The sequence below is a fragment of the Gorilla gorilla genome, chromosome 18 (genome assembly GCF_029281585.2).
Source record: "Gorilla gorilla gorilla isolate KB3781 chromosome 18, NHGRI_mGorGor1-v2.1_pri, whole genome shotgun sequence".
Classification (NCBI taxonomy): Eukaryota; Metazoa; Chordata; class Mammalia; order Primates; family Hominidae; genus Gorilla; species Gorilla gorilla.
This window is the reverse complement of record NC_073242.2, coordinates 14,583,027-14,602,489: the sequence shown is the minus strand read 5'-3', so window position 1 is coordinate 14,602,489 and position 19,463 is coordinate 14,583,027. Positions and strand designations below refer to the sequence as shown.

At 46.8% G+C, this 19,463-nt stretch overlaps 1 protein-coding gene across 10 annotated transcripts in view; it reads right to left on the bottom strand.

Annotated features, from left to right (window-relative positions):
- Window positions 1–17,695, bottom strand: part of CLEC16A (C-type lectin domain containing 16A) — a 237,361-nt gene extending 219,666 nt beyond the window's left edge. For 3 of the 10 annotated variants that reach the window (XM_055365297.2, XM_055365303.2, XM_055365299.2), the window contains exons 1-2: window positions 17,322–17,582; window positions 4,170–4,298 (exon numbers count right to left, since the gene is read on the bottom strand). In XM_055365297.2, the coding sequence (XP_055221272.1) occupies window positions 4,170–4,298; window positions 17,322–17,401 (209 nt within the window). In that variant the 5' untranslated portion in view covers window positions 17,402–17,582. Of the gene's footprint in view, window positions 1–4,169; window positions 4,299–17,321 lie in introns of all 10 variants that reach the window. The other 7 variants (XM_055365298.2, XM_055365304.2, XM_055365301.2 and 4 more) reach the window with 5 other exon arrangements.
- Between the last annotated feature and the right edge of the window lie 1,768 nt (window positions 17,696–19,463).

The window sequence follows — 19,463 nt, the reverse complement described above, 5'->3', positions numbered from 1 at the left end:
GACCGCTTGAGCCCAGGAGTTCAAGGCTGCAGTGAGATATGATCAGGCCACTGCACTCCAGCCTGGGTGACAGAGCCAAAAAAAAAAAAAAGAAAAAAAAGAAAAAAAATTTCCCAAAAAGATTTACCCCTACAGTTTTCTTCCCCTTAACTGCCAGTTTAATCATGAGAAAAGTGAGACAAACCCATTTTGGGGGACATTCCACAGAAGACCTGGCCAGCATTTCTCAAAACTTTCAGGGTCGTAAAAACAACAGAAGACTAAAAAAGAGTCACGGAACAGAGGAGGCTGGGGAGATATGACAACCAAATGTACTGTGGCTCCCAAATTGTCAAGTTCTAGGGGAAAATAACTAGAAAGAAATACACAGGTACTGATGTGGTGCAGAAACCCTACTAACCCATCCCCAGGTCTGTTTCTGCCTTTCTCCTTGTGGATAGGATACTTGTCTGTACACAGCCTAGCGGCACTGGCTTCTGGGGGTACACGTTGGCTCTTTCAGCCTTGAAAAGGAAACAGACCATCCAGTGCCTTTCTCTAAAGAAAGAGAATGACGTTTCTAGTTATGTGTTCTCTGTACTCAAGCTAACACCAGATAATCTTGCATCTGGGACACTTGGAAGAAATGAGGTGTGCCTGCGGGCTGACTCAGTTGTGGGTGCCTCTCTGTCCTCGTCTGGCATCTCCACAGTGGTGAGGTCATGGGCCTGGAACTTACTCAGTGCTGCCTGATTCTGTCTGAATCCATGAACGGATAAATGAAAAAATTTAAATGGCCTAAAAAAGACCCTTACAATCTTCTCCAACTCGGAGGCCCATCTGCCTGTAAATGCCATTCATGTTGACCTCCAGAGTATTTCTGTCATTTGGCCTATTTTTGTCTACCTTCAGTTCAAGTTGCATAAATCAGTGACTCCTAAGGGCCACCAGCAAACTCACTGCCGCACTGTGACCAACTTGGGAACTTGTTAAAATGCCTGTACCTAGATCTTGCCCCAGGGATTGACAGGGTAGGTCTAGCATAAAATCCATGAACCTAGATTTTTTACAACTCCACAGGGGAGTGGGCAATTCGTTGGGAAAAAAGTGTGATTGTAGGACTGGAGCATTTTATAGTACCAGGAAGTAAGAAGTGCTCAAAAAACAAAAGGAAGAGAGCATATCAAGGGGATACAAGAACCAGCCTGAAAGAGCTCCTAATAGCCAAAGCTGAAACAACTTGAGCAATAAAATAACAACATTCTGAATTATAGCCCAAAGTATAAATAAATATCCACGAGTGCATATTAATATAAGCAAATGACTGCATAAATAAATGAGAGAGAAGAGATGGATCTTCCATGCAGAAGAATTTCAAATAATACATGTAGATACTGCCCCCTTCTAGAAGGTAGACCTTAACCCCCACCCCCTCATCATGAAAAGGTGGGGTAGACTTGGTGACTCTCTTCTAAAGAACAGTGTGGGGAAAGGAGAAGACAGTAGCTTTATAGTAGAGAAACCTGGCAGACAGCACCTTAACCAGGTGATAAAGGTAACATCACCAGGATGTCATGTGGATATCGTGAATGCCTTGTGATGATGGCATGAGAGGGGAACTTTACTCCTATAGCTTTCTTCCCCTTAACTGCCAGTTTAATCATGAGAAAAACATGAGACAAACCCAGACTGGGGGACATTCCACAGGAGACCTGGCTAGCATTTCTCAAAACTTTCAGGGTGGCAAAAACAACGGAAGCCTAAAAAAGAGTCACAGATCAGAGGCTGGGGATATACGACAACCAAATGTACTATGGGAACATGGATGGGATCTTAGGACAGAAAGGAGATATTAATGAAAAACTGGCAAAATCCAAATGGGGGCTGAAGTTGACTCAATAATACTGTACCAATGTCAGTTTCTTAGTTTTGCCCAATTCACCCCAGTAATGTAAGACACTTACAATGGGAACATTCTATACTATCTTCGAAACTATTTTATAAATCTTAAATTATTCCAAAATTTTAAAATGTAGTAAAAACAAAATTTTCTTAGGGACTTTGTTGGATAACTGTTTAAGAATCATGGAGACCCTAAGAGCTCAGCAGCTTTTCTAGGATGACAGATGGACAGGGTGTCATCTTGGGACCTAGAATGACAGGTCTGTTCTAGGCAGGGTGCAGTAGCTCATGCCTGTAATCCCAGCACATTGGGAGGCTGAGGAGGAAGAATCGTTTGAGCTCAGGAGTTTGAGACCAGCCCTGGCAACACAGCAAGACCCTGTCTCTAAAAAAAAAAATAAGTCCATTCTAGTCAAGGGGGACACAGTTTCTAATCTTTAACCCAAGGGTCTTTTTCATTTCCAAAAAGATATTTAAAAAAAAAAAAATTCCAGCTGGGCACGGTAGCTCATGCCTGTAATCCCAGCACTTAGGGAACCTGAGGCGGGTGGACCACCTGAGGTCAGGAGTTTGAGACCAGCCTGGCCAACATGACGAAACACCGTCTCTACTAAAAATACAAAAATTAGCCCCACGTGGTGGTGCATGCCTGTAATCCCAACTACTCCAGAGGCTGAGGTAGGAGAATTGCTTGAACCTGGGAGACAGAGGTTGCGGTGAGCCGGGATCCCGCCAATGCACTCCAGCCTGGATGACACAGCAACACTCCATCTCACAAAACAAAACAAAACAAAATTCCCCATGGATCCTTAAAGGAACTAGGTCTGTATATAAACACAAATTCATGACTCACATGTTCTGCTTTGGAGATCACAGCCAGTGTTTACAGGTTTGCATTTTAAAGAGTTTGCATTTCCACAAGTAGCTTTATTGGATAACCTTGCTGATGAAAATATAAAGCTACCCTGAACCTATATTCAGGAACTTGCTCAGTGCTGCCTAATTCTGTCTGAATCCATGAAAAGGTAATATCCTTCTTATTCGGATATCTAATAAGAAACCAGGTTAAAAATAGAACACCTTTACTTTTCAAAAATGAGTTTTAAAAGTGGCCTCAATATTTATAATACAGACACAGACACACACACACACACACACACACACACACACACACACACCCGTGTTTGGTGGTTGTCATAACCCAGTCCCAAATCCTTCTGCACTAAGACATCAAGGCAGATCTATTAGGGAGGTAGTTCACAGTTAACAGCCCTTGCTTTTTTTTTTTTTGAGACATGGTCTCACTCTGTCACCCAGGCTGTAGTGCAGTGGCAAGATCATGGCTCACTGCAGCCTGGACCTCCTGGGCTCAGGCAATCCTCCCACCTCAACCTTCTGAGTAGCTGGGAACACAGGCACACACAACCATGCATAACTAATTTTTTAATTATATGTAGAGACAAGGTCTCTGTATGTTGTCCAGGCTGGTCTCAAACTCCTGGGCTCAAGCGATCCTCCTGCCTCAGCCTCCCAAAGCGCTGGGATTACAGGTGTGAGCCACCGCGCCTGGCGGCCCTTGCTTTTTAACTGTCCAGTGAGGCACGTCTATCTTTATCATTTGCTATCATTTATTCCTGTACCAGGCACTAGACAAAGAGAACTTTTTCTCTCTCTTTTAAAGGTAAAGAAACTGAGGCTTAGGGAGATGAAGAGCCTGGCTGAGGACTGCTCACCTAGGAAGTGGTGAGTGGGGGGACCCCTCACTGATTCTGGGTGTGTCACTTTTCCACCGCTTACCAGCTAAAAAAGCAAAAAAGGGGACACCAACAGGGCCTCTACCACAGGATGGGTGAGAAACTTAGGTGGACCGTCTCATCAGGAGCTCAGCCCTGTGCCTGGTCATCAGTAAACATGGTAACTGGGAGCCCTCAGGGACTCCCCCAGGGCACAGGCCTTCTGTTCATGTCGAATCTAACCACCAGACATGTTCTCCTTCCTTTGGGAAAATAATCAGACACAACCTGGAGGAAAATTACCCATGACATTTTCAGGTTTTCTAGAGACACTCATTTCCATAACTTCCCCATTTTTGGCTTGTATTTCTATAGTGCTTCAAGGGCATTTTTTTTTTTTTTTTTTTTTTTTTTTACAGCTAGACAGAGATAAATATCTAGGCAAGATCAAATTAGCGTCAAATCCTGACATCATCCAGAATGACTCATAGTATACATTTAGAAAAACATTCAAAGAAGAATAATCAAAGAACAGCAATCATTAGAAACCCTTACTCAAATACAGAGCTGTCATTTTGATCTCCCCAGATCAGGATCTCAGTGATGGAACGGATGGTCTCCACTAGCAGGTTCCGGTTCTGTTCTGTGACTGTGGTGTTTTTGGTCAAAACGTGGTACAGATACCTGAGAGAAATGAGAGAAAAGGAAACTAAAGGTTACCAACTGAAATGCAAGCCAAGTCCCATGACCATTAGCAATATTTTGGAGACAATACAGCAATGCTTTTTCAGGTTTGGGTAATGCAATTTCCCATTCAGATTAGATGTAACTCACAACCCAAGAAAAATAGCAGACAATGCTTTGAAGGGTTAAACCAAGGACACACCAATCCAGACGGAGACAAGAAAATCGTCAAACCCTTGAAGTCAACTACTCTCAAACTGCAGTGTGCAAGAGAATCACCCGGAGAACTGAATCAAGTGGGGGCTCCTGGAGCCCCCTTGGAAATTCAGATTCAGCAGGACTGAGAGAAGAGCAAGTAGCCACCTGTTTCATATGCTTCCCATGATGTTGATGCCTTCAGAGCAAGTGGGGACATACAGCTCAGGCTGGATGCCTAACACGGGACCTGCAGCCAGGCTAATGTTGAGGTTTAGAGAGATGGAGCCACAGCTTAGGAAGGCTGGGTCCCAGAGCAGTTGCTGGGACAAAAATCACATGCAATTCCCCTTGGAATGCTCACAATCCCTCTCAAGTGCAGTGAGCCCATCAGAACTTATGGCTCAAATGACCTGGGTGGTTTGCAGCCCAAGGGCAATGGTCTTCTTTGCTGAGAACAGATTGTTAAATTCACTGAGTTAAATGGGCTGGCTGGGAGCGGTGGCTCATGCCTGTAATCCCAGCACTTTGGGAGGCCGAGGCGGGTGGATCACCCGAGGTCAGGAGCTCAAGACCAGCCTGGTCAACATGGCGAAACCCTGTCTCTACTAAAAATACAAACATTAGCTGGGTGTAGTGGCGGAAGTCTGTAATCCCAGCTACTCTGGAAGCTGAGGCAGGGAGAATTGCTTGAACCTGGGAGGTGGAGGTTGCAGTGAGCCGAGATCACACCATTGCACTCCAGCCTGGGTGACAGAGCTAGACTCTAAATAAATAAATAAATAAATAAATAAATGAATAAGGGCTGGAGAGGCTATGGTGCTGTACTTCATCTACCCAAACAGGCCTGAATGCCAGGTGCTGGAGCAGAGACAGGTAGACACCTTCCAGTCCTCAAGGCCTCTTTGCTGGTGGGGGAGACCAAAAGAATCACCGAGGCCAGTCCTCAGCAGCGCGGGGACCAGAAGCCTGGCTGGATGCCCTGGGAGTGCCACCGGGTACGGCTTTTAAGACGGCTTCTCCAGGGCCCACAGCCCCAGGTAACTTCACCTGTCAAGGGAGCTCAGGCTTGAGAAGGAAAAGCAGACACCAAGAGGAAGTGACTCAGGAAAAGTGCCCTCCCCTCCTGATTTCTTTTATGGCTAACTTCAGTTTTCAGGGCTGGGGGTCTGGTGAGAGCAAGGAAGGAAAGGTCTAGGCAGGATTGTCCCATCTACAATCTCTAAAAACGGGTAAGACATAAAGAGGAAGCAGCTTGAAGATGAAACAATAAAGAACAACCTGCTATTTAAAGGGTCTAGGGTTTATTTATGAATACTGTTACTGTTTCTTATGCTTTAAAGACCTAGTATAATGAAGCATTTAATTAATTTATTAGAAATTGCATGTAATTTTTAATATGCAGTAATTAGAAGAGCCCTCAAAAAAACACAAATTCTCAACCACTTGTACCCAAATCTACCAAAAGGCTGCGGGAGGGGGCATGGGCCCAGTTTCCCTCTATAATTAGGTAACTCAAACAGCACTTGAACCACCCTGGGATGAATCATTGGAGGACCCACTCCCAAATCTACATCTTCATCTTGCCTCAAGTGCATCTTCCCCAAGAGTTTCAAATGGCAGAGTTTTCCAAACTGCAGTTCCCAGGCATCCTGCATCAGAATCACCTTTGTAAGTTGTCCCAGACCCATTGAATTGGACTTTTGGTGCAGGGCCCCAATCCCACTGAAGTCTGACAGTCACCGCACCACTCCAGCTGTGGCCATCAGTGACACTCTCCACGCAGGCCCCCATGTGCCCGACACCCTGCCAGTGACAAGACATTGTTGGCAATATGGGAGAAGGGCAGATTCTCCCTCCTCTCTTCTGTGTACATCTATTAGCATCACACATCATACTCCTGGTCAATGGGAGACGGTGGCTTAGGTAGTGGGTCTGCTCTGAAGATCCCCAACAAGAAGAGGAAATTTTAAATTCTTTAGGACCACATGACTTCAATTGATGGGGCTTTCTGCTTAGAATGCCCTTGCTGTCCTTGTCAACCAGCAAACTCTTACTTACATTTCAAAACCCAGCTCGGGCATCTCTTGGTAAAGCGTTCCCCATGCCCCCCTCCCAGGTGGATTTAATTGTTCCCTCCTCACTGGCACCTCTGTACCCACACATATTTGCTACTGCACAGCCCACCCTCATTTGCAAAGATCTGCCTCCCATACTAGACCTGAGCTCCTCAAGGTCAGCACCATCACCTTATTGATCTTGGTGACCCCAATACACTCCAAATGTCTGATACACAGCAGGTGTTCAATAAATGCTGAATGGGGCAGGGGATGGTCTTTGTAAACATAACTTAGATCAAAGCATACACGACTGAACATAGCCAGGGATCCAAATGCCAGACACGGCAAGTGACAGCGCAGAGCTCTGGTGAAGAGGTCAGGCTTCGGAGTCTGGCAGACAGACTTGGGCTTGACCTTTGGCCCTGCCACCTCCTAACTGTGGCCTTGGACAAGGCGCTTCACCTCTCTGCAGCTCAGATTCTACACAGTGGTGGGAACAGTCAAGGCTTCCTCACTGGGTTGTTCCAGAGAGGCAACGTGACCATGCACTGAAAGAGCCAAGCACAGCGCCTGGCACAGAGCAAGGGCTCAACAGAAGCAGGCTTGGCTGCTATGGTGATTAGATTATGGTCATTGTGGTGGGGGCCGTTATTCACATTATTACTACATTATCCAAGGAATATTCCAGGAAGGTAGAAAAGAGATCAGGCTAGATTCAAACAGGGAAAGAGGGCTTCAGGGGAGGAGTCGTGATGGGAAGGTTCAGCGAAACCAGAGCAGGAAGTAGAGAAAGTCTGGTATTTCCTGAGAGGCACTAGAGTATATGGTTAATTACAAACACTGGTATAATTAGAACATAGGGTTAATCACAGACACTGGAATGCCTGGGTCTGAGCACACCTCCATCACTTATTAGCTGGGTGATCCTGAGCAGGTTACTTTCCCTCTGTGCACCTCAGTTATCTCACCTGTAAAATGTAAACAGCAATGGTACCTGAATACTTTAGTATCTACCTATTTTGGTGGTGTTGGGAGATAACAGATAACTAACTCGGCAGTTACTATGTATGATACAAGTGCTAGCTATTGTTATTGTTGCCCTTATTAAATAATTTCTGGGGGGAAAAGTCCTAGTAACTACCAGAAGGCCCTTATAGGCAGAGAGGGCAGGGCGGTAAGTCCTGAAAAAAAGATTCTAGGAGCCCCCATGTGCCTGGTTCTCTGCGAGGGCTTCATGTGACCTACAGACTCACAGTAACCTGAAGATGTGCACACTGTTGCCACTGCACAGGACAAGACAGCAAGTGAGGTTTGGCGACGTTCAATAGCTCGCCCACAGACCTGTGGCCAGGAAGAAAGGTCTGAGAACTCCATTTGTTTCTTGGCCTCTCAATACTTGGTGTTCTTTGCCCTGGTCGGTGGCGCCATCTGCTGGGTATGCAGTGATATTGCGTGGGGGCTTTCTTGCAGTAGTGAAGCTGGGTGCCTGTTCATACATGCTTATGGACTGTTTGAGTATCTTCTTTTGTGAGGTGCCTGTGCAAGTCTTTTGCCCATTTTCTTTTTTTTGAGACAGAGTCTTGCTCTGTCACCCAGGCTGCAGTGCAGTGGTGCGATCTCCACTCACTGCAAGCTCTGCCTCCTGGGTTCACGCCATTTCCCTGCCTCAGCCTTCCGAATAGCTGGGACTACAGGCGCCCGCCAGCACGCTCGGCTAATTGTTTTGTATTTTTAGTAGACATGGGGTTTCACCGTATTAGCCAGTATGGTCTCGATCTCCCGACCTCGTGATCCACGTACCTCAGCCTCCCAAAATGTTGGGATTACAGGCGTGAGCCACCACGCCTAGCCTGCCCATTTTTAAAATTAGGCTGTGTGGCTTTTTCTTGCTTGTTTGGTAGAGTTCTTTATATACTCTGACCACAAACCCTTTACTGGAGATAAATATTGCAAATACTTTCTCTGATGGTGGCTTACCTTTTCGTTCCCTTTATACTGGGTCTTTAGATGAGTAGAGGTTCTTAATTTTAATGTGGTTCAATTTACTAATCTTTCCCTTGGATGGTGTTTCTTGTATCAAGCTTAAGAGGTTCTTACCTACCCCAAGGTTATAAGGAAATGCTTTTTACTTCTAACAAAGTTACTGTTTTACTCTTCACATTCTGACTTTGAGTACATCTGGAACTGATTTCTATGTATGATATGAGGTACTGGCCAAAATTAAGTTTTTCTATATGGAAATCTACTTGACCCAGCACCATTTACAGAAAAGGCCCTCAATTCTCTACTGCACTCCAGCACCACCATTGTCATTGATCAGGTGACTACCCATGTGGGTCTCATTCTGGATACTCCAGTTTCATTGATCTATTTGTCTATCCTTGTATCAAGACCATACTGTCTGATTACTGCAGTTTTACAGTAAATCTTGCCATATGGTAATTAAGTCTTCCAACTTCTTTCCTTCTGTTTTTCAATATTGCCTATTCTTGGCCCTTTTAATCTTCATATACATTTAAAAATCACCTTCTTCATTTCCACAAAAATACCTGCTAAAATTTTCTTAGACTTGCCCTACATCTATGGCTAAATTTGGAGAGAACTGACATATTTACAATAGTGTAACATTCTGATATTTACAGCATTTGTTTCCACGCTCACTTGACAGGAGTCTTGCAGATCTATTGTTAGAGTTGCTGCTAGGTAGTCGATATTTTTTTATGCTATTGTAAATGATATTGTTTCAAATATTCATTTTCTAAATGTCTTTTGCTGGTATACAGAAATAGCAGACCGCAAGCTCCAAAGCTCAATGGGGGTTACACCCTCACCTTGCTCGTCTTTCTGTCCCACAATGCCCTAGCACACCGTTTTACACAGTGTTTTAGGAAGAGATGCTCAATATACATTTGCTTGAATGTAATGGGGGGAAAGGCTGAATGGATTAAGATTTAATGTTTTAATGGTGTATCTAATTCCAGGGCTTTGGAAGATTAGGTAATTCAACCACCTCAGAGATATAAACATTTTAATAACTTTTTGTTGTTGTTGTCGTTTTTTGAGATGGAGTCTTGCTCTGTCATCAGGCTGGAGTGCAGTGGCGTGATCTTGGCTCACTGCGGCCTCCGCCTCTTAGGTTCAAGCGATTCTCCTACCTCAGCTTCCCAGGTAGCTGAGTTCATAGGCGCAGGCCACCATGCCCAGCTAATTTTTGTACTTTTAGTAGAGATGGGGTTTAGCCATGTTGGCCAGGCTGGTCTTGAACTCCAGACCTCAAGTGATCTGCCTGCCTCGGCTTCCCAAAGTGCTGGGATTACAGGTGTGAGCCAACTCACCCAGCCCATTTTAATAAAACCTTCTGATTATAAATGTAACATTCACTTTAGAGAAGCAGGAAACTTTGACAACAATGAAAGAGAAACGGCAACCGTGGTGCCTAGAGATGACTGCTGCTGGAGTTGCAATCTATTTCCTCGGGTCTTTTTCTTTGCTATGGATATTTACATAGTTGAGGTCATGTTGCATTATCCATTTCAGTGCCAATCTTATTTCCCACCTCAGCTAAAACAAAAGCACTTTTTTTAGTTATTGACAACTGTCTGCAAATATCTGTAATGGCTACACAGTATGACATTGAAAGGACAAGCACAGTAGCAACTCTTTTGAAGGGCATTAAGATTCCTAATTGTGTGAGTGATAACTATGTTGCTATGACCATCTTTGTATGCAAAGCTGTGTCTTTATCTCAGAAAAGTTTCAAAGGACAGAATAATTACCTTGCTACTTAATGGCAGCAAATTAAAATGTTTCTCTTACAATGATAACCACTGTTAGAATGACAACGTGTTTTCTCAAACTATGTATGTACCTCAGTAAAACAGATGAAGCTTCCTATTACTGCCAGTATCTGTCTGAGTGCTTCGTTTAATCCCAGAAACAATCCACCCTTTGGGGATGATGCTCTGGGAGCTGAGGCATCTGCCCAGGGCCCTGGTGCAGCACAGGAGGTGCCTAGGTTAGCACCAGGCAGACTGAACTCCAGACCCCGTGATTATAACCCTTCTAGGACTACAGAAATGCAAACAATGAAGTAAGCAACAATTTTATTGGCCAAGAATTTACATGAGGTTATGAATGCCTAACACACAAAAAATAAAATAAAATAAATTAAAAAACACCAAATAGATAAACCAAAAAGGCATGAAAATACTATCAGATCTTATGGAAAGTCCTTATAAAAGGCTCTAACTTCCATTTGTCTGGAAAAGAGCCAGTATTCTCATATCCCCAGCAGGAGCTCTGCAGATGCAGTCTCAATATCCGAGCTTTGCCAGTTAGCTAACTCTCCACCGACAGATGAGCTTCAGAGTTTGAAATGCCTGGAGAAGAGAAACTGCAACCAACACACTTGAGGTGCATCACCAAGGATGACAGACGTAAACAAATCTGGCCTCAATAGCCTCTGCTTTCTCAAGAGTCACTAATTTCACAGGTTAAACCACTACAGTTAATAAAGCCCCATATCCTTCAAAAATTAGCAATTCAGTCCATTTCAGAGACAGGAATGCTAGGTCCAAGTTCATTTCAGTGACAGCATTTTCTGCACGTGCTATGCCTTGCACCATAATGAGCTTATTAGGATGCTCCTCCTTCAAGATTTTGAAATGTACATTTGCAAGCTGGGGCATGAGAAAGGATAAGGAGAATGATAGGAGGTCTGGGGGTTAGAAATTTACCCCCCAATGTCCACACAGCTCCAAATAACAATGTCTCCGGTGTGGTAGAGGGATGGGAGACACAGAGCCTGTATCTGTCTGGCCTGTTCAGCACTCGGGCAGAGGCCCTGCAGACGTTCCCCAGTGTGTCCCACTCTGTGCCCTGAAAACCACCATCTGGTCAGTGTTCAGCCTTCTGGCCAGCAGGACGAGGAGAAGCTTCACGGAGGGTGGAATCAGGCTAGAGGATTAGAGAAGGTGTTCACAGGCTGTGCTTCCCCTGGTGAATCATCCCCCAAAGATGTCAAACAGGGCCGGCAAGTGAGGCTGGGCCGGGGATGTGTAGGGTATGGGCAGGGCTATACCCTACCTTTCTTTAGGGCTTTAGCCCTAGAGAAAGTCATGGCTGTGGCACAGGTGCTGTGACTAAACTGGGGAGAACAAGCAGTTGTTGGGAAAAGACTGGCCTTTTCTGAAAACAGAGGTCTGCCTCTCGTTCATCCTGTGACAAATATTTGTTGATTGCTTACTATCTGCCATGTCCTGTGCTGGCATACCAGTACCCAGCCGAACAAGCCATACAGGCTTTCATGATTCTTATGTTCAAATTGGGAGAAAACAACAAAAAGATATGTAACAAATGAGGACAATGTCTGATAGCCAAAGGACAGGAACCCCGGCCAGCTTCCTGAGGGTCTAACTCAAGGCCGAGATGAAACTTTAAGAACGCAGAGGAGCTAACAGCCGACCCACTCTTTGGCGATGAGAAGTATATAATAATGTGTTAACTGTGTGGGACAGTGTGAACAGGCACAGGAGAAGTTAGAGAAGACAGCAAAACTCTTGTTGGCTGAAGTCACCAGGGCAATTTTTAGGGAAGAACTGGCATTTTCGGGATAGAGCTAGGGATTTGGATGGGCAGGAGGAAAAGAGCAGGGAAGCTCAAGTGGGCAGGCGAGGTATGTGTGTGAGTGGACCACCAACAGGAGATACACCTGGATGACAGCAGCTGCTACCGTAACTCACCAGGGGACGGCAGCAGCGCCCCTGCTCCCCGCCCCACCAACACATGTGGAGGCCCACCTCCAGTCTGCCCCTCCTCCAATCCGTTCTGCCAGCTTCAGCCAGACCACAGCCTTTCTGTGGTTAAAAAACCTTCAGTGGCTCCCTACTGTTCTCACTCATAGTCTGAATTCCTTAAAGTGATTTACAGGGCCCCAGGGGACCTGGCCTCTGGAGACTCTCCCAAGCATGGCTCTGAGCTTGGGTCCTCACTTCCTCTTCACCCAGTGAACACTCCCCTGCTGAACCACGTGAGTTCTGCTAATGTGCACTGCTCCCCTTGCCCCACTAGGCTTTCTCAAATGCCTTTTCCTCTGCCTGAAACATCCTTCCTTCCACCTGACACCCCGCTGCCTGGTAACAACTACTCACCCCGTTGGTCTCCATTTAAACAGCGTCTGCCTACCAAGGATGTTCCTAACTCCCTGTGCTCCCAAACTAGATGGTGGGAAGGCCTGGAAGAACTTAGACGTGACATAGTGGGAGCCTAGGACCCATAATGTGTAGCATGGTGAAGACGATATTTTAAGAAAATCAACATGGCAATATTGTACCCCAAGTTCTAACACTGTCAGTGCCACCTTAGCCAAAACTTGAAAGCACCAAGAGTAGGTGTGCGTCTGTCTACCTGCCATGGATCCATTCCCTGCCTTCTTTGGGCAATAACCCCTGATTCTCCCATGGGGAACCACCCTTTTCTCTCATTCTTTTCCACTAGCTTGAGTGGAGCTCATCCCACTCTTGCTCCAGGGAAGGGAATATGAGTGAGGAACGGCCAATCAGATCCCCCTATACCTTTGGCCAGAGTGACAGTTCAGGGGTGGCATGAGACCTTGCTGGTCCAGGGATACTCAGTCTCAATTCTGGACTTCTGCTGGCAATATTGAGAAAAGAAGCTCTCTTTTTCCTCAGGAATGCTAAGCTGATATGATATAAGCCTGCAGCCTGCCTGAAAATCACACCAACAGGAAAAAGGTAGAGCTGAAAGGTGGAAAAAGGCCGATTTCTGACGGCTCCAAACACCTGGATTCAGCCATGGTTTAGCGGGGATAGACCATTCAGTGACAGGAGCTATTCAATCCATTTGAGGCTTAAGGCAATTCTAGCTGGGTTTCTGTCACTGGAACCAAAAATCTTGACCCCCACACAAAGTGGACCAGAATGAAGCCCACAATACAAAAACGACCAATTTCTACCAGCCGCAGACTTGCAGTCCCTGGTAAAGATGATGTTTCAGTAGCAATCAAACGATTCCATCACTCAGGCTTCCGCTTGGTGGTGGACATTTGTCAGTCAATGTCACAGCCTTGCCACTAATCTGGACAATAAACCACCCATGGTGTGTAGCAAATAACCTCTTGACTACTTCAATCTGCCGGAGCTAAATCACTAACTCAGTTCAGTAGACAGAGACCACAGGTATGAAGTTTTCTACCATTTAGCAAAAGTAAAACCCTAACAGGAAAATTCCTTTCCAGTTTGCAAGCTGGGAGTGTTACAAAGAATAATGAAGCTAAAAACAGTTTCCAGCTCTCTGTGCTATCTTCTCAATCTTTCTGTAAATCTCAAACTGTTCTAAAAAAGTCAAGTCTAGGCCGGGTGCAGTGGCTCATGCCTGTAATCCCAGCACTTTGGGAGGTCGAGGAGGGCAGATCACAAGGTCAGGAGATCGAGACCATCCTGGCTAACACGGTGAAAACCCCGTCTCTACTAAAAATACAAAAAATTAGCCGGGCGTGGTGGCGGGCGCCTGTAGTCCCAGCTACTCTGGAGGCTGAGGCAGGAGAATGGTGTGAACCCGGGAGGGCGGAGCTTGCAGTGAGCCAAGATCGTGCCACTGCACTCCAGCCTGGGCAACAGAGCGAGACTCTATCTCAAAAAAAAAAAAGAGGAGGGTTTCCAGATGCCTTGTGTATTTAAAAAATAATAATAATAAATAAATAATTCTTTTAACGATCTTAAACTTTCCCTCTCCATCCATACTGCTCTAGGTCAAGGCAAGAGTGTATTAAGAACTGTCACTTGTCACTGGTAGGGTGACCAGTTTATACGAGTTTGTCCAGGACTTTCCCAGTTTTAGCACTGAAAGTCCCATATCCTGGGAAACCCCTCAGCCCAGGCAAACCAGGACGGTTGGTCACCCGAAGTGTCAGATAAATCCCAAGCCCCTTCCTACTTCCAGCCTTGTTTCCCACAGCTATCAGCCCCCACCTGGACATGCCACAAAACCCCCAGGGTCCTGGTCACAGTGCTCCGCCTCCCGCCCCTGCTGTCCCCCCATGGTGGCTTCTGTTTGTTCTTGGAGAACCCGCGCTGGTGTTGTCTCCTCCAGAAAGCTCCCAATAAGGGTTCCCACAGAACCCTGGGTCCATGGCGATCTCAGCACTTGTCACACTGTACAGTCACTGGCTCTACAGCTGTCTCCCCCACCAGCCTGCAAACTCCCTCAGGGAACGAGCTGTTCTGTACCCAAGACCCAAGATGTTTACTAACAGAGCCAAACGCAGAGTGGCACAAGCCCCAGGGTGGGCACCGGCTGTTGACAAAACTCTTTTCCAAGTCACTGGGGGATCTTCTAACCCCCCCACCAATACACAAATCTCAGGTTCTTGGGGCTGTAATATGGATTAAGCTGATCTGCCTGATTCAGGGCAGGCAACTCGAGTTTCCAAAGAAGCATCCGATAGACATGTGATCTAAACAATGAACCCAGGCAGTTCCCAGGATACTGCAAAGGAACCAGAGACCGTTTACCATTCCCTGCTGGCTGGCAAAGATGCCCCACTGGCGATGAGACTCAGCCAAGTCAAAAGTGTTCTCAAACAGACTTACTGGGAAGTTTTATTCAGAAAGACAGTATAACGAGCACAAGCTCGGGAGTCAAATCCTGCCTCTGGTACCCTTCAGCTGCTGACACCTTGGGGCAAGTCACTGAAGCCCCTTGAACCTTAGTTTCCACTTCCGTAAAATGGAAACAATAATGGTTCCTGTAACTCAGACTTGTGAGGACTAAGGGAAATAACACACAGGAAGTCCTTAGCAAATACCTGGTACAGAATAATGCATTTGATAAATTAATAAATTACGGTAATTTAAAAGGGCTAGAGTTAAGCAGAGGTAGGTGAGAACCTGGAGGTACCTGGATGCCGGCAGGAGGCCCAACCTCCTCTGGATAACTCCCCTCCCCTCCTCAGCCACCTCCGCCCACTCGATAAATTCCTGAAATCCTTCAACCACTCCCTTTCCCGGCCAGCTACCCTCCCATCTAAGATCCCCGCCTCCCTACCCACCCCAGACTTGTCCTGGGCCTCTTTCCTCCCCTTGTCTTCTCTCACCACCTCCTGCTCTAAAAGTGCCCCTCACCACACAGTGAACCCTCCTGCTCCCCACTCTTCAAGACTCACAAACGTTTACTAAATGCTGCTCCATGCTAGAAAGGTCACAGCTGAGAACTGCGGCCCTGCCACTACCCCTACCCCACTCCCAGGGACACATGAGAAGTCCCTATCTAGTTCCCTCCCACCAATCCTTTCCACAGCCCCGTCTCCCTTCCACTGCTTCCCACCATATCCCTAACCCTATCCTCCTCCTTTCCCATTAGTAGTCTCAGGATCTCCTTCTGGAAACCTGCCTATTTCTTGACACTGAAGGTTTGTCTACTCCCCTCTTCAGCATCCCCGCCATTTCCCTCCCTAAAGCCTTTCCCTTCATACAGATCTCTATTTTTCATCATCCTCCACACCTGCCCCCAAATCCTGGGTCCTGGCCTGCATGCTCTTCCACCTCTTCCCAATTCAGTCATTCATTTTTCCACTCTTTAAGTAAGCAGAGAGCAGTACTAGATGCTGGGAATACAACTGTGAACAAACCAAGCAGTCTGTGCCCTCGTGAAGTGCCAGTTTAACAGGAGACAGAAAATAAGTATAAATAAAAAATAAAGAATAATTGCAGAGAGTGGAGAAGCACTCAATGAAAGCAAGAGAAAGATGTGATGGATAGGAACTGGGATGGGGGGAGCACGTTAGGTAGGGTGGTCTGGGAAGGCCTCGCTGAGCTGATAATAAACACAGCTACCACTACTGGCCACCTACTATGTACCTACTGGGTCAGTCACCTTCCATTTCCATTACAATGTTCACAATCCCCATTTGCAAATGGGAATCTGGAGGCTCAGAGAGGTGAAGTAATTTGCCCAAGGTCACACAGCCAGTAAATAGTGGTTTCAGGATTTGAACGCACGTGTGGCTGCAAAGCCAGCCTCTTAATTTCTGCACTCCTGGTCCCAAGACCCTATCTGCCACCTGTCCTCCCCCAGAGCTGTAGAGTCATTCCCTCCTCAGAGGTCTCTATTTTTCATCATCCTCCCCAATCGCCCCAAAATCCTGGGTCTCAGCGTGCATGCCCCCAGCTTAGACTCCCCTCGGAAAATAATCTGTTCTTTTATAATAATTAATGCCGTTTAATGAGCAATTGTACGTGTTCTGAGCTTAACGTTCATTCTCTTATCCAACCAACCCTCAACACAATGGCAGGAAGCAGGTGCTGTCACTCTACTCTTTTTACAAGTGGGGAACCTGAGGCCTACATTCACACAGATAGATTCGGACCCAGACCTGCCCGACTCCAGGACCCAGGCCTTTGACCCCCTAAACTGTTCAGTTTAAGAAGCACCCCGCCAGGAAACTTGGTGGACACCGTCAAGAACAAAGTCTGTGTCCATAAACTGAAATCGCATCCTCTCGCTTTACAGGTGGGGATACGGAGACTCTGAGAAATTAAGCGACTTGTCCAAGGTCACACAGCCAAGAGCGACGGGGTCAGGGTTCGAACCCAGGCGCCCTGACTCCCGAGCCCTCGCTCTTAACCACCACACGGGCTTCCCCGGGCGCCCTTCGCCGCCGCTCTCACGCCTCCTAGAGCCCCGACCCGGAGCTCGGCGCCCCGTCCCCCTGTCCAGCCCCGCGGCCTCCCGCTACGCCCCCCACACTCACTTGAGGTGGTCCAAGGAGTGGATGTTGCGGGAAGACTTGCCATGGCCCCCGCCCACCCAGCTCCGCGAGCGGCCAAACATGTCGGCGGCCCCGACCCGTCTCTCGTCTCACGGTCTCATGCCGGACCAGCAGAGCGGCCCAGCGCCCGCGGCGGTAGCACAAGCGGAGGATGCGGCGGCGGAGGCGGTGGAGGAACCGCGAGCCGCCTTCCTCCCCGGCCCACAGCCCAGCACTGACATTCAGCCGGAACCGGCCGTTCGACCGCCGCGCTTTACGGCCGCCGCCGCATGGGGCGCTGGGAGATGCAGTTCACCCGCGAGGCCTTCGGCGGCAGGACTCCGCGAACGGACTACAAGGCCCGGCATGCATCGCGCAACCGCGGGCCTACGGCCATCCAGAAAAGGCGGGGCGAGAGGAGGAGCGACCGCAGAATCGTCCGGGTGGGCGGGAATTGGAAGCTTTGGGCGCAGTCCCGGAGAGGGAATTGGCGTAGATGGGTCAAGGAAAGTCACCACTGTAGTAACAATTACTAGATTTATAATAAGAATAAGAATAGTATTGGATGGTGTATACTATGCAAAGCCACTATCCTAAGGGCTTTACATATTAAGGTATTTAATTTTCACAACCTTCCTACGAATTGGGTACTATTATCAAACCTATTTTATCATCACGGAAACGGAGTCACTGAGAGGTTGACTTACCCAAGATCATGCAGTTAATAAGTGGCAAAACCAGGGTTCATATCCACGCACGCACCCTTATTTTTCATTCCCTTTATAAACCAAAACGGCACTAGATAACAACCTTATTTGTCCTGACAGCCTTTTTCTTTTTCCACTTCAATTAAGTGTGTGTGTGTGTGTGTGTGTGTGTGTGTGTGTGTGTGTGTGTGTTGGAAAAAGCTGGAAGCAACAATGCACCAAACTGAACATTTTGTACTTCCAGAGGATTCCTCTGGTCTTCACCCAGAATCCATGCTATTTCCCAAAGTACCACGTTAAAATGAAAAAGGAAACACCCAACTTTCTGCGTGAGCCAGAATATATCTAACTTCTACCCTGGATTAGAAGTGGTAAGTTCAGTGTGGGCAAGACTTCTCAAGTTTACCATCCATTCATTCATTCAGTCACTTCTATATATCAACCTTATTAAAGGTCCACTGTGTCCCATTAACTCTGCTCAAGAAAGAACTGGGCCAGAGGCCAATGTTCTCCCCAGTGCCTAGCACAAGGTTTGGCACATAGCAGATGTTTAACAAATATTGGTAGAGTGCATGAATGAGTAAAGGTTTGTTTCACCTTCAGCAGTTGGAGAAATGGATAAGAGTGGAGAGTTAATGGTTTGTCCTGTAATTCATATAGAGTGGGGCAAGACAAAGTCATGGAGCAAAAAAGAACAGGATCTGGCCTCCAAAGAAACACACCCAGGCTCAGAAATGTAGGATCCCTGGGCTCGTATTTTTCATCTGTAAAAAGTACGCACACACATACTACACTGCCTTGTATAACTCCGATTAAGCGATGCATGTAAAATACTCAGCTCAGTGTGGCCTGAGATTTAAAGATTTCTTGAACTGCTTTGGAAGGCTCTTTGGGCGAGATCATGTTTTCCTGAAAGACATGCAATGGTTACCCAAGAGCAGGGGAACCAGTGGGTGGGAGAGACTCACTTTTCTGTGTACTTCACGGTTGTTTGAATGTTTAGCCATGTGTATTATTGCTTTTAAACATGATTCACAAAGTAAAAAGAAACGAAAAGCATCCTTATGGTTGAAGATCTGAACTACCTCGGAATCTCTTTATTCAGGTGTCCCTTAACTCTAGGATGCAGGTTCCGTAGTGGGCGGACCTTCCAGCAACCAGAGTTTGGAGAAGCGAAGGGGACGCTGGTGGATCTCCACCATGAAAATTGGCTCTTTGGGAATGTCCAAAATTTCCAGGGCAACCGTCCGTCGCCCCTCCCCGACCCCGCCTCCTTTTAAAGGAGAAACGGAGTCCCAAAGAGGCTTGCAGCAAGGTGCAGCGGAAGCCCGGGTTTCCTTCGGCTTTTGAGGCCTTAGCATTATGTCTAGGTTTGAACTGTGTTCAGTCTCTTTTCCCTCCCCCTATTCCATACGCAGAGCGAATTCGATTTGAGATC